This window comes from Rhincodon typus, chromosome 18 (assembly GCF_021869965.1).
Source record: "Rhincodon typus isolate 14 chromosome 18, sRhiTyp1.1, whole genome shotgun sequence".
NCBI classification, from domain to species: Eukaryota; Metazoa; Chordata; class Chondrichthyes; order Orectolobiformes; family Rhincodontidae; genus Rhincodon; species Rhincodon typus.
In genome coordinates, this window is record NC_063349.1 from 58,027,032 (window position 1) to 58,041,035 (window position 14,004).

At 44.9% G+C, this 14,004-nt stretch overlaps 1 protein-coding gene across 1 annotated transcript in view; it reads left to right on the forward strand.

Annotated features, from left to right (window-relative positions):
- The first annotated feature begins 666 nt into the window (after positions 1–666).
- Positions 667–14,004, forward strand: part of LOC109914044 (transcription factor E2F7-like) — a 35,808-nt gene continuing 22,470 nt past the window's right edge. Inside the window, exons 1-7 of the mRNA XM_048607474.1 lie at positions 667–741; positions 1,701–1,961; positions 4,077–4,245; positions 5,520–5,813; positions 6,506–6,667; positions 10,143–10,280; positions 12,624–12,855. Coding sequence (XP_048463431.1) covers positions 667–741; positions 1,701–1,961; positions 4,077–4,245; positions 5,520–5,813; positions 6,506–6,667; positions 10,143–10,280; positions 12,624–12,855 — 1,331 coding nt within the window. The remainder of the gene's footprint in view (positions 742–1,700; positions 1,962–4,076; positions 4,246–5,519; positions 5,814–6,505; positions 6,668–10,142; positions 10,281–12,623; positions 12,856–14,004) is intronic.

Here is a 14,004-nt window from a genome sequence, read left to right on the forward strand (position 1 = left end):
AAGGACTCTGAGTGGGATGAAGCACCCATGGGTGACGAAGACAGTTAATCAGAGTATGCAAAGTGGTGAAGGTTAATGGTAGGTAAGAGGACTGGGGCAGCAGTGGATGATGAAAACAACTAATAAAAAGGGAGAAAATTGAATCCTGAAGTAAATTGGCAAGTAAACTAAACAAACAGCAAGAGCTTCAACAGGTACATTAGAAAGAGAGAGAATGGCTAAAGTAAGTGTGAGACCTTCAGAGAATGAAAATTGGGAATTAATAATGGAGAACAAGGAAATGGCAGATAATTTTAAACCAATATTTTGCATTGGTCTTTGTGGTGGAGGACACTTTAAATATCCGTAAAATTTAGATTGGCAACAGCTAATGGGAGGAAAGATTTTGTAACAGTCTGTATCACAAGGGGCAGTGCATTTGATAAACTCATGGGACTGAAGTCAGACAAGTCACTAGGTCTTGCGCTGATGGCTGTTTTCAAGGCTGTTAAAGGAAGTGGCTGAAGAGATGGCTGAGGCATTGGTCAAAATATTCCAGAACTCACTAGATTTCAGGAGGGTTCCAGTAGATTCTCAAACGGCTGATGTGACAGCCCTGTTAAGGAGGGAGGCAGACAGGAAGCAGGAAACTGTAGGCCAGTTACTCTAATGTCTGTCAGTGAGAAAATGCTAGTATCCATTATTAAAGAAGAAATAGCAGAGTATTTAGAAAAGCTTATGCAATCTAATGGAATCGGTGTGGTTTGTGAAACAGAAATGACATTTGACAAATTTCCAGAGTTCTTTGAAGATATAACAAGCAGAGTCGATAAAGGGGAACTGGTAAATATAGTGTATTTGGAATGTATTTGATAAGGTGCCACATAAAAGGTTATTGTCCAAGATAGAAGTGTTCAGTATTCATAGAATCCCTATGATGTGGGAGCAGGCCATTCAGCCCATTGAGTCACACTGACTCCTCTGAAGAGCATCCTACCCAGATCCCATGCTATCCTGTAACCCTGCAATTCCCATGGCTAATTCACCTAACCTGCAAATCTCCGTTAGGAAACGGAAGCACCCAGAGGAAACCCATGCAGACACGGGGAGAATATGCAAACTCCACACAGTCGCCCAAGGGTGGGATCGAACTGGGTCCCTGGTGCTGTGAGGTAGCAGTGCTAACCACTGAGCCACCATGCTGCCTGAGCGCAGTGTTGGGGATAACGTATTAAATACATCAGAGATATTATTACACACCTCCTGGAGTAGGTGGGAATTGAACCCTGGCCCAGAGGTGGGGATGGTACCACTGTGCCACAAGGGTCCTGTGGTGGGAATAATATATTAGCATGAATTGCTGATTGGGTAACACACAGACAGAGTTAACATTAATGGGTCTTTTTCAGATTGGAGAGACACAACTACTGGAGTTCCATAAGGAGCAGTCTTAGGCTTCAATTATTTAACCTCTGTATTAATGACTTGCTTCCACATTGGCAGGGTAGACTCCATCGCCACCCTTCAGACAGGAGCCATCAACCCTATCAGAGAGGGAGAAAAGTTTAAAAGTGAAATCCAGGGCTAAGAGCCCAAATTGCTGAAGCCAATGGAGTGAAGTGGTTCATGATTAATCCAAAGGCAGAGATTTTTTGTTTTGGGGTGAGTTTGGAGTCTCTGGTTTTAATTCATGTGGCTGTTTATTTTCAATTTCTGTTTAGGAAAATCTCTTTGTGGAGCCCAAGAAGACATTGCCGAAAACCCCGGTGAAAAATATCTCCACACCAAGCGCTATGCGGTGGAGGGGATGCAGCACCCCAGATCAAGATCAGGTGACTCCAGTTAAACACAGTGACAAATCATTGGCCGAGCCTTGGTCACCCACTGCCAACCTAAAGATGCTCATCAGTGCTGCAAGCCCTGACATCAGGGACCGGGAGAAGAGAAAGGAGCTGTTCCGGCAGATCGAAAATGACAGGCTTGTGAGTATCAACAATGTCATTCCGTTGACAGCTTTCCCGTTCGGGGCTTTCCTCAGCATTTCCCCCTGCACCACCCCCTTCCCTGTTCTCCCCCACCCCACAGCCCATTTTCTTAATCCCCCCCCTCGTCTTCTGTCTACTAAATGGGACAGACTAGCAACTCAAGACTGGGCATCCATGAGATGCTGTGGGCCATCAACAGCAGCAGAATTGCACTCCAGCACAATCTGTAACCTCATGGCCCGGCATATCCCCCACTCAACCATTACCATCAAGCCAGGGGATCAACCCTGGTTCAATGGAGAGTGCAGGAGGGCATGCCAGGAGCAGCACCAAACTAGAAACGTAGAATCCCTACAGTGTGGAAGCAGGCCATTTGGCCCATCAAGTCCACAATGATTGTCCGAAGAACGTTCCAGCCAGACCCAATCTGGCATCAAGGAGTCCAAACAAACCTGGAATCAATGGGTAAAGGGGGCAAACTCTCTGTCAGTTGGAGTCATACCTGAGACATAAGAAGATGGTCGTGGTTATTGGAGGCCAGTCATCCCAGCTCCAGGACATCTCTGCAGGAGTTCCTCAGGGTAGTGTCCTAGGGCCAACCATCTTCAGTTACTTCATCAATGACCTTCCCTTCATCATAAGGTCAGAAGTGGGGATGTTCGCCGATGATTGCACAATGTTCAGCACCATTCGTGACTCCTCAGATACTGAAGCAGTCCATGTTCAAATGCAACAAGATCTGGACAATATTTAGGTTTGGGCTGACAAATTGTAAGTGACATTCGTGCCACACAAAGGCCAGACAATGACTGTCTCCAATAAGAGACAATCTAACTGCTGACATGACATTCAATGGTGTCACCATCACTGAATCCCCCACAATCAACATCCTGGGGGTTACCATTAACCAGAAACTCAACTCGACTCCCCATGGGACTCCCCATGGGAACTCCCCATTCCCAGAGGCTGGGAATACTGTGGCAAGTAACTCCCCAAAGCCTGTCCATCATCTACAAGGTACAAGTCAGGAGTGTGATGGAATACTCCCCACTAAATTAGCAAGAAATAGTAAACATCTAGAAAAGCTTCATGTAACAGAGTCAGTGTGGTTTTATGAAAGGGAAATGATGTTAGACAAATTTGCTTGATTTCTTTGAGGATATAACAAGCAGAATTGATAAAGGGAAACAGTTCGACTTGGCATACTTGATTTTCCAGAAGGTGTCACACAAAAGGAGCAATATTGGAGCTCGTGATGTTGGGCATGTGTCATCTATTAGCATAGAGAAAGGATTGGTTGATACATAGATGGCAGAGGGAGAGAATTAATGGGCCTCTTTCAGTTTGGAAAGACTTAACTAAGTGGACTGTCACAAGGATCAGTCCTCGGGCTTTGATTATTGACTATCTGTTATTAATGAGTTGGAAAAGGGAGTGTCTCCAAGTTTGCTGACGGTACAAGGGCATGCTCTGAGGAGGTCATACGAAATCTGCAAGAGGGTTTTGATAGGTTGCCTGAGTGTAGGGAAGTGTGAGGTCATGCGCTTTGGTCGGAAGATCCAAAAGACAGACTAATATTTAAAGGGAGAGACACTCCCAAAAGGTGCAGTGCAGATGGATCTAGTGCGTGAAACACAGATGGTTGGAATAGGGCTGCTCTCTGAGAGAGACAGACAACAGATGGGGGTTTAACCTACAGGTGTCAGGATAACCTTTCACCTCATGAGGTAAGAAGGAGGGTCCTTCATGGTAACCTTAGGCAGTGTGCAGGAATCCAACCCAAGCTATTGGCATCACACTGAATCCCAAACCAGCCCTCCACCCAACTGAGCTAACCTGAATTTCCCGCTGGATCTGTTAATGACCATGCTGTTCCTGACCTTTGTTTTTGGTCTCCCCTTTTCTCTGCCTACCCTGTTATTACTTTGTAAACTTCAGCCCCTCGGTGTTCTGCCTTCTAGAAGCTTGCCTCCTTTGATTCCTTTCAAGGTTTTGATCAAAGCTAATTTTTCTTTTGGTGCTGGACTGGGAGGTTGAGACTGTCCAAAGGAGTTCCTGACCCGCAGTTGGAGACGGTGTAATGTACAAACAGGTTCTTTCTTTTACCTCCAGCTCCGCTCGATCAATGAAGCAGCCACAAATGAATTTGAACAACAGCGGCCAAGTAGGAAACAAAAAAGCCTGGGGCTTCTGTGCCAGAAATTCCTGGCCCGTTATCCTAATTATCCCATTTCCACTGAAAAAACAGAAATTTCCCTGGATGAAGTGGCAACTGAACTCGGTGAGTGTGTCATGGAGGGAGGGTGAAAATTAAATGGGAGGGTGTGGGCTAGACTCTGGTGAAAGAGTAGAGAGCTCGATGTTAGATTTATCCCTGCCCTTCAACTCAGACCAGGTTTCTGCAATTAGTGGCATGTGAGCTGAGCAGAGGTATCTGAAGTTTGAGTGAACAAGGAGGTATCTCTTAACTGACAAGATTGAGGAATTGGGAAATTGAGTAGAGGAAGTGAAAATGTCACAGGAAGTGCGTCAATGTTTATCCTTCAAGCAGGGTCACTCTAAACTGATTGTCTCAGTCACTATCTTGTTGCTGTTTGTGTACAAAATGACTTCAGCATTGCATGTATTCCAATAGTGACTGTCTCAAGTGTTTTGTTGGCTGTGTACCAAGATATTAAGAACAGTAGAGCACAGGAATAGGCCCTTTGGCCCACCAAGACTATGCTGAGATATGATGCCTTTCTAAACTAAAAACCTTTTACCTCCATGCGATCCATATCCCCCTATTTCTTGCTTATTCCTATATCTGTCAAGATATCTCTTAAACGTTGCTATTGTATCCACCTCCATCGCCTCTTCCCCAGTGCACTCCAGGCACTTAACACCCTCTGTGTAAAAAGAACCTGCCTCTCGATCTCCTTTAAACTCACCATGTTTTACCTTAAACCTATGTCCCACAGTATTTGACATTTCTACCCTGGTTAAAAGACTCAGACTATCCATTCTACCCATGCCCCTCATAATCTTGTAAATCTCTACCAGGCCGCCCTTCTAGCTCTTTAGGATGTCCTGAAGCCATGAATGGTGCTACATAAATACAATCCTTTTTAAAGTAGAACTGAGTCAATTCAATATCGTATCGGGAGCGGAGGGTGAGAAAGGAAACCCACATGTATGTTTTTAAAATCTCTCCCAACATCTCCACAACTAGCAGGCTTAGACTCCACACTTGTCAAATGTTATCTTTTAGTGCCAAGTGGTCAGTTAGCCATTGTTAAATCTTACCACGGGGTTTAAAAGGCGAGAGGACAGTGTATCTGCGGCACCAGTGCAGGGACCTCTGCTGTGCTCGGTTTGTCGATGCTGAGGTAGAGACAGTGAGATGTTGATTTTTGTACAGAACCCTGTACCAGCCTCTCCCTCGCGCGCTCTCTCCCTCCCTCCTGAGGTTGCTGCACAGTTTGCAGAGGTATAGTCAGCGACAGCTTCACTGTGAATATAGGACCAGCATCTACACTCTGTCTAACAGCTAGGGACTGAATTTTGCTTCCTCAGGAGTGGAACGCAGACGTATTTACGATATTGTAAACGTCTTGGAGTCTCTTCAGCTCGTCAGCCGAATGGCGAAGAACCAGTATTCCTGGAATGGCATGTTGGGGCTTGAGCAAACACTGGCCACATTAAAGAGGAGGGGAGAACAACACGGCTATGCCAAGCAGCTGGCCCTTGCTCGCCACAAGGAGCTGGACTCTGAGGAAGCGGAGAAGGGAGATGTTGCCCAAGAAAGGTGGAGCTGCTGCTGGGAGCTGAACAGGGAAACCCAGCCTGTGGAGGTGGAGAATAAATCGGGTAAGATTGTTGTGCACTGGTGCAATCAGAAAACCATTTTCGCTGCACCTTCAGACTGCATCACCTTGGTTGCTGTATTCGGTCTGTATGATCACAGTTGCTGAACAGTTAGTAGGAGTTGACCTTTTGAGTCTATTCCATTGTTCGGTGAGATCGTGGTTGATCTATTGCAATTCCACTCTCCCCTTCGATTCCCTCTGGCTACAGCCACTACCTGCACTTGCTGCATACTTCCAGCATCATCTACATTTGTTCCCAGCAGCAGCAGTCACTAAAACAAATCATTTAGCTCGTTATCTTATTGCTGGTGTTTGGGATCCTGCTGTGCAGAAAATGGCTGCTGCGTTTCCTACAGTGCAACAGTGACAGCTGTTGAAAAATTTATGCCATTGAAATTAATCGCCATGGTCACTCTGAGCTCCAGATTGGTTTGCTGCTGGTGTTTGTGGTGTCACCAGGTCCCAGCTGGTATCGAACATTCCTCACTAGACAGAGGACCGTGACTGTGCCTCAGGTTGTGATCTGCTGCTCTCTGCTGGCTGTGCAGTGAACAGCAACTGACTTCACTCTTGCCTCTCCAATGCAATTTATAAATATCCTTTTTCCTATTCGACAACATACCCAATCTGAAGGAGTTGAAGCCTTTGTCTGCCTCGTTAGTGCTTTATTTTTTCACTCTTTTTCTCTCTCAGCTTCAATGAATAGGAGGAAGGACAAGTCTCTGCGGATCATGACTGAGAAATTTGTGATGCTTTTCCTTGTATCGGAACCAGAAACAGTGGCTCTCGATATTGCTGCTAAAATCCTGATTGAAGAGAGTCAGCAGGACTCAGCTGATAACAGCAAGTTTAAAAGTAAGTAAAACAAAAGCAAACTTATACTTGCTTACTGGAAATCAGAAATGAAACATTATGGAAAAAATTCACCCACATCAGCGGGGAGAGAAACTGAGTTACCAAATTAAGATGACGGGTGATCATTGAGTGGGAATATTAACACTGCTTCTCTCTCTGAAGATAACAGACAGACCTGCTGAGTATTTCCAGTGTTTTCTGTTCAGCTTCTAGTCGTGGCTGAACTTTTACCTATAGTTTTCATGTCCATATTCACTCTTGATCTACATTCTGTCGAATGTCTTTTCTTTGCTGTTTTCTTTCCAGCAGTTTTTGCTTATAATTTACATGAAAAGTTGGTTGAGTTGTGCTAAAATGGTGAGTGTACATGTTTAAACACCCTGTTCAAAGTGAGCAGTCTGAAATTGGAGGTTAACTACTTTGAGTGTTCTTCGCTAATGCTGGCCATTGCCACGAATGGATGGAGTTTAAACGCAGTAACTCTGTCTTTGTCTTTGTGTTTCTCATCTGAGGCTGATCAACCTCCCCTTCTTCACTTTCCCTACATATCCCTTGATTTCCTCAATACTCCATCAAAGATCTATCTTCATTTTCTTGATCATGTTCACTGAGTGAGTGTCCACTGCTGTCTGGGATAGAGAATTCCAAACATTCACTACCCTCTGAGTGAAAAGATCTCTCCTCCTTTTGGTCCCAAATGATCAAACCCCTTATCTTTATTTTAAGTCCTTGATGTTCTAGATCCCTCCAGCCAATGAGAGCACTCTCACTGAATGCCCTGTCAGGCCTCTTCATCCTGTTTCAGAGATTGCTGTAGATCTTGGGGTGATTTTGGTGGAGCAGAACTTCATGAAGACATTAGCTGCAGTCTGAAAGGGCCCCTGATGTTATCCTCTGGTAATGCAGTTGTGTCGAGCTTTCTGATGTGAAATTACCGAGGCTGCTATTCTTCCTATCTCCTCCTCTGCTCACTTTGTCCTTTTGTCCTCCTATTTGTTTGGTAAACTCCAGTCGACATTGTTACTGATGTTCCTTGGTGTACAGGCTGCAGCATCATGAAATCAAACTATGCCAATGGTCTTGGAGTGCAACACTGCACCCACCCCCCTCTCCATTCTCAAACTTGAGTATTTGATCCACCACAGCCTGAGTGTGTCTGTGGTCTATCCAATTTCAGAATCACATCAGATGTTGGACACTGTGCTGTGGGCATTGCAAGCTCAGCCTGGTTGGGTACTGCTTGCAAACAGCCCATGGGGACACTGATGCAATTCACTGGTTTTTGCAGCTTTACTATGTTGGAAATAATCAAGCAGGAGGAGGTTGGCTGTCCCTTCCACTGAGGTGACTTTTCTTACGGAATCCAACAAAGATGGTTATTGAGCAGGGATCCCGTGGCAGCACCATCTGGTTACATCAGAGGTGTCATTGAAATTGAACCCGACTACATGAGCTGTTGAGACCATAAGAAATAGGAGCAGAATTACTTCACTCTGAGGCTGTGCCCTTGGGTCCTAGTCTGTCTAAGTGGATACATGTTCTCTACATCCACTCTATCCAGGTCTCTCAGTACTCTGTAAGTTTCGATCAGATCTCTCCTTATCCTATAAACTCCATTGAGTACAGACCCAGAGTCTTCAACCACTACTCGTATGACAAGCCCTTGAACCCCAGGATCATTCTTTAAACCTCCTCTGGACCCCCTCCAATGCCAGTACATCCTCCCTTAGATACAGGGCCCAAAATTGCTTATAATAATCCAAATGCAGTCTAACCAGAGCCCTATACAGCCTCAACAGTACATCTCTGCTTATGTATTTTAGCCCTCTCGAAATGACTGCTAACACTGTATTTACCTCCCTAACTGCCAACTGAACCTGCATGTTAACATTAAAAAAATTCTGAACTAGGACTCCCAAGTCCCTTTGTGCTTCAGATTTCCAAAACCATTCCCCACTTAGATATTAGTGTACACCTCTATCCTTCCTACCAAAGTGCATAACCTTTCACTTTCCCTCATTGCATTCCATCTGCCACTTCTTTACCCCCACTCTTGGCCTGTCCAAGGCCTTCTGCAGCCTCCCCACTTTGTCAACACTGACCTGCCCCTCCACCTATCGTTGTGTCATCTGCAAATGTGGCCCTCACTTCCTTTGTCCAGATAGCTAATGTATAATATGAATAGTTGTGGTCTCAATCCTGACTGGCAGACTAGTCACCAGTTGCCATCCTGAAAAAGACCCCTTTATTCCCACTCTCTGCCTTCTGCTAGCCTGCCAATCCTCTATCCATCCCAGTACTTTGCCCCTAACACTATGGGCCCTTATCTTATTTAGCAACTTCCTGTGCAACATCTTGTCAAACGTCTTCAGGAAATCCAAACAAATCACATCCACTGGCTCCCCTTTGTCTAACTTGCTTGTTAACCTCCTCAAAGAATTCTAACAGATTTGTCAGGCATGACCTCCCCTTTTTGAAGCCGTGCTGACTAGCCCTATTTTACCATACACTTCCAAGTACTCCCCAATCCCATCCTTAATAATGGACTCTCAAATCTTACCAATTACCAACATCAGGCCAACTGGCCTATGGTTTCCTGTCTTCTGCCTCCCTTCCTTTTGAAACAGGGTGTTACATTAGCCACTTTCCAGTCCTCTGGGACCCTCCCTGACTCCAGTAATTCCCAAAGGATCACTACCAATGCCTCTACAATCTCCTTCGCTGTCTCCTTCAGAACTCTGGGATGTAGTCCGGGTGATTTATCCCCCTTCAGACCTTTCAGTCTCCACAGCACTCACCTCTGCCCTGTGACTCTCGAAGTTCTGGTTTGCTGTTGGTGTCTTCCACTGTATGTTGGGTGAATACTGACTCTCGCAGTGCTATCGTCTGTAAGTTATTGTGACCTGTTGTTGCAGTGCGGGTGTGTGCCCTCCTTGTGTGGTAGAACAGCACAGTGTCTAACATTACGTGTGATTCCGCAAGTCAATAACCTTTTCCTGAGGGTATGAAGAATTAAACTGAGAACTGAATTGGAATTGTGTTCTGTGTGGTGCACTGTTTTCTGGAAGCTACATACTTTAATACGCAGGGCAGACAGACAGACAGAACGTGTACACACTGCGCCTGTTTCAATTCAACTAAGTAGGTGACGCTGTTTTGCACTTCATTCCTCAGGGCAATGCCTTGACCAACTGGAGTTTGTTTTGCCTTGTTTATAACTTAAAGCCTGGCAGTTAATTGTCTGTCATCATCACTGGGTGCACTCTCCAGAGCAATGTCTCTGAGTCCACTTACCAACCATTCAGGATCCTCCCACACAGCACAAATGTTGGTTATTTGGTATTCTTGCAAGTTGTTCTGATCACTGCCACTCAATGTGCCTTAATAAGATGTCCTTTTTCTTCAGAAATACCTGTCCATTTTATCAAACAACTCTTTTTCATGCCAACTTTTCCATGTTTGTTTTCCTTTCCAGCTAAGATCCGCAGACTCTATGACATAGCCAACGTGTTGACCAGTTTGGGACTCATCAAGAAGGTTCATGTGACTGAAGAGAAGGGCCGGAAGCCAGCGTTCAAATGGGTTGGGCCTGTCTATCAGAACCAGGCAAATGGTGAGGGTGGCACAGTGCCATCTGTTGTTAACAAGCATTGCATTCAGTGAAGACTTGGAACAGATACTCTGTCCCCCTACCCTCGCCCCCACCCAGCCACCACATCCTCACCCCAAAACCAGAATACACACACATGTGCATGCGCGTGCACCATCCCCTTGAACCCATTCTGACGTTACATTTGGTCATTGATTAATCTGAATCTGAGCTAAAGATGGATAAATCCCTGGGACATGATCAGGTGTACCCTAGAACTCTGTGGGAAGCTAGGGAAGTGATTGCTGGGCCCCTTGCTGAGATATTTGTGTCATCAATAGCCACAGGTGAGGTGCCAGAAGACTGGAGGTTGGCTAATGTGGTGCCACTATTTAAGAAAGGTGGGAAGGAAAAGCCAGGGAACTATAGACCGGTGAGCCTGTCATCAGTGGTGAGTAAGTTATTGGAGAGTATCCTGAGGGACAGGATTTACATAAATTTGGAAAGGCAAGGTCTGATTAAAGATGGTCAACATGGCTTTGTGCGTGGGAAATCATGCCTCACTAACTTGATTGAGTGTTTTGAAGATTGCTGAAGGCAGAGCGGTGGACATTTTCTATACAGACCTCATTAAGGCATTTGACAAGGTTCCACATGGTAGACTGGTTAGCAAGGTTAGATTGCATGGAATCCAGGGGAGCCAGCCAATTTGGATACAAAACTGGCTCGAAGGTAGGAGTCAGAAGGTGGTGGAGGGTTGCTTTTCAGACAGGAGGCTTGTGACCAGCGGTGTGCTGCAAGGATTGGTGCTGGGTCCACTGTTTTTTGTCATTTATATAAATGATTTGGATGTGAACACAGGGGGTATGGTTAGTAAGCTAGAAGATACCACCAATTTTGGTGCTTAGTGGAGAGCAAAGCAGGTTACCTCAGAGTACTACAAGACCTTGATCAGATGGACCAATGGGCTGAGGAGTTTAATTTAGATAAATGTGATGTGCTGCATTTTGGAAAAACAAATCAGGGTAGGACTTATACACTTAATGATAGGGTCCTAGAAAGTGAGGCTGAACAAAGAGACCTTGCTGTGCAGGATCAGAGTTCCTTGAAAGTGGAGTCGCAGGGAGACAGGGCATTGAAGAAGGTGTTTGGTACGCTTGCCTTTATTGGTCAGTGCATTGAGTATAGGAGTTGGGAGGTCATGTGGCTGTACAGGACATTGATTAGACCACTTTTGGAATACTGTGTGCAATTCTGGTTTCCCTGCTATGGGAAGGATGTCGTGAAACTTGAAAGTGTCTAGAAGATATTTACGAGGATGTTGCCAAGGTTGGATGGTTTGAGCTATAGGGAGAGGTTGAATAGGTTGGGGCTATTTTCCCTGGAGTGTCAGAGACTGAGGGGTGACCTTATAGAGGTTTGTAAAATCATGACGGGCATGGATGCAGTGAAGAGCCAAGGTCTTTTCCCCAGGGTTGGGGGAAGTCTAAAATCAGAGGGCGATGGTTTAATGTGAGCGGGGACAAATTTAAAAGGGACTTAAGGGACAACTTTTCCACGCAGAGGGTGGTGTGTGTATGGAACGAGCTGGCAGAGGAAGTGGTGGAGGCTGGTACAATGACAACATTTAAAGGCATCTGGATGGGTAGATGAACAGGAAGGGTTTAGAGGGATATGGGCCAAATGCTGGCAAATGGGACTAGATTAATTTAGGATATCTGGTCAGCATGGACGAGTTAGACCAAAGGGTCTGTTTCCGTGCTGTACATTGAGTTTGTGACTTTGAGCTCCATCATTTACAATCATTTTGTAACCGATCAAAATTTCATTAACCTCCGATCTCTCATTTTCAGTGGGAGCCATGGAATGGTTTATGGAAGTTTTGTTGACGATGAGTGTGGGGTGTTAGTAATACCTCAGTCAAAGGAGAGAATTGATGATGTACAATTCACTGTCAGTAACCTGAAAATAACAAACATGGATGTTTAATTATTTCCTCATGCTTCACAACCCTCTGAGCTCTCTTGGGTATCCTCCTCACTCTTTCAGTTCCCATCACATCGCCATCAGTGGCAGTGTTTTCACCAGCCTGGGATCTGAGCTTGGGTATCCCCTCCCTGACTCCTCCTGTGTCTCTCCCACACTTACTGTCTTCCACCAAGATCTTCGAAAGCTGCTTCATTAACGAAGCTTTGAGTCTAATACCTCCTCCTGAGGCTTGGTGTTTGAGAATTGCTCTGGGGAGATCCATGTGATGTTTCTCTACGTTAATGGTGCTATATAAATGCATGTTGGTTGCTGTAAGTTTCAACTAGGAGTTTCCCTCCAGGCAAATGTTGGAATGAAGTTTTCTGTTGAATTCTGCAGGTTTTCCGGATCATTCTGTCTCCTTATCAGCACCAACATGTTCATCAGAGAGTGTGTTTCCGGTCACAAAGGACAGGTTGGAATGTTCTGCTTCATTCAATACTCAACACGGTTCCCATGCTGACCAGTTAAAGGCTCAGTCTGCTCCTTGCAGCCCTGCTAAGTTTCAGACAGGTTTGTGTCTTAATGAAATGATGACCGGTACCTACAGCAATGCAGACTCCCAGCCCGTGTGAGCGAGCCCTCGCACCTAAATCACCTTGACTTTTTCCCAAATCTCTCAGCTGCTCACCTGCCCTGGGATCCAGGGACAGGAGGAGGCCATTCACGGAAACATAGAAAGTAGGGGTGGGAATACAATGTTTTTATGTTCTTGAAAGTGAAGACAGAAACGATATACTTGTTTGCTGTCTCCACTATTTCCTTATTATCTCCTCAACTCCTGATTCTCGCTCCCTGGTGGGCTAACACTCACTTTACATACTCTTTTCCTGTATTAAATATCTAAAAACTTTCTATCTAATTACATTCCTACCTTGTTTCCTCTCATTCTTAATTTTTCTCCTAATTAATGTTGCCGTCATTCTCGGCCATCCTTCATATTCTGTCCAAACTCTGACCTGTTACTCATTTTTGTACAATTAAAAGCCTCTTTAAGTTTGATGCTTTCTTAACTCCTCTAATTAACTGCCCAATGTGGATCCTTTCCTCAGAATTATTCTTTAACGTAGGTACAGTGTATTCTGAAAGATCCCCTTAAATGTCTGTCACTGTGAGTCTAATATCCCATTTCATTTCAGCTAACTCTGCTTTAATGCAGTCATTTAAGTTTCAGTTACTCATTTTAGACCAACTTTTCTCCCTCTTCATGCTACTGAAAATTCAGTCATATTGTGCACACTTACCACAAGTTATTTTTAGAACCAAGAACAGTACAGCACAGGAACAGGCCCTTCAGCCCACCAAACCTGCACTGACACGTGATGCCTTTCTAAACTAGAAACCTTTTGCCTCCGTGTGGTCCATAAACCTCTATTCGCTGCATATTCATGTTTCTGTCGAGATGCTTCTTAAGTGTTGCTGTTGTATCTGCCTCCATCGCCTCTGGCAGCACATTCCAGCCTCTTACCACCCTCAGTATAAATAAATCTACCTCTCCTGCCTAGTAATCGACATTTCTACCCTGGGAAAAAGCCTCCGACTATCCATTCAATCCATGCTACTCGTAATTTTATAAAATTATATCAGGTTGCCCATAATCCTTTTAACGTTCAAGTGAAAACAAACCAAGTTTGTCTAATCTCTCCTCATAGGTAATACCCTCCAAACCAGGCAACATCCTGGTAAGGGAGATAACAAGGTGTAGAGCTGGATGAACACA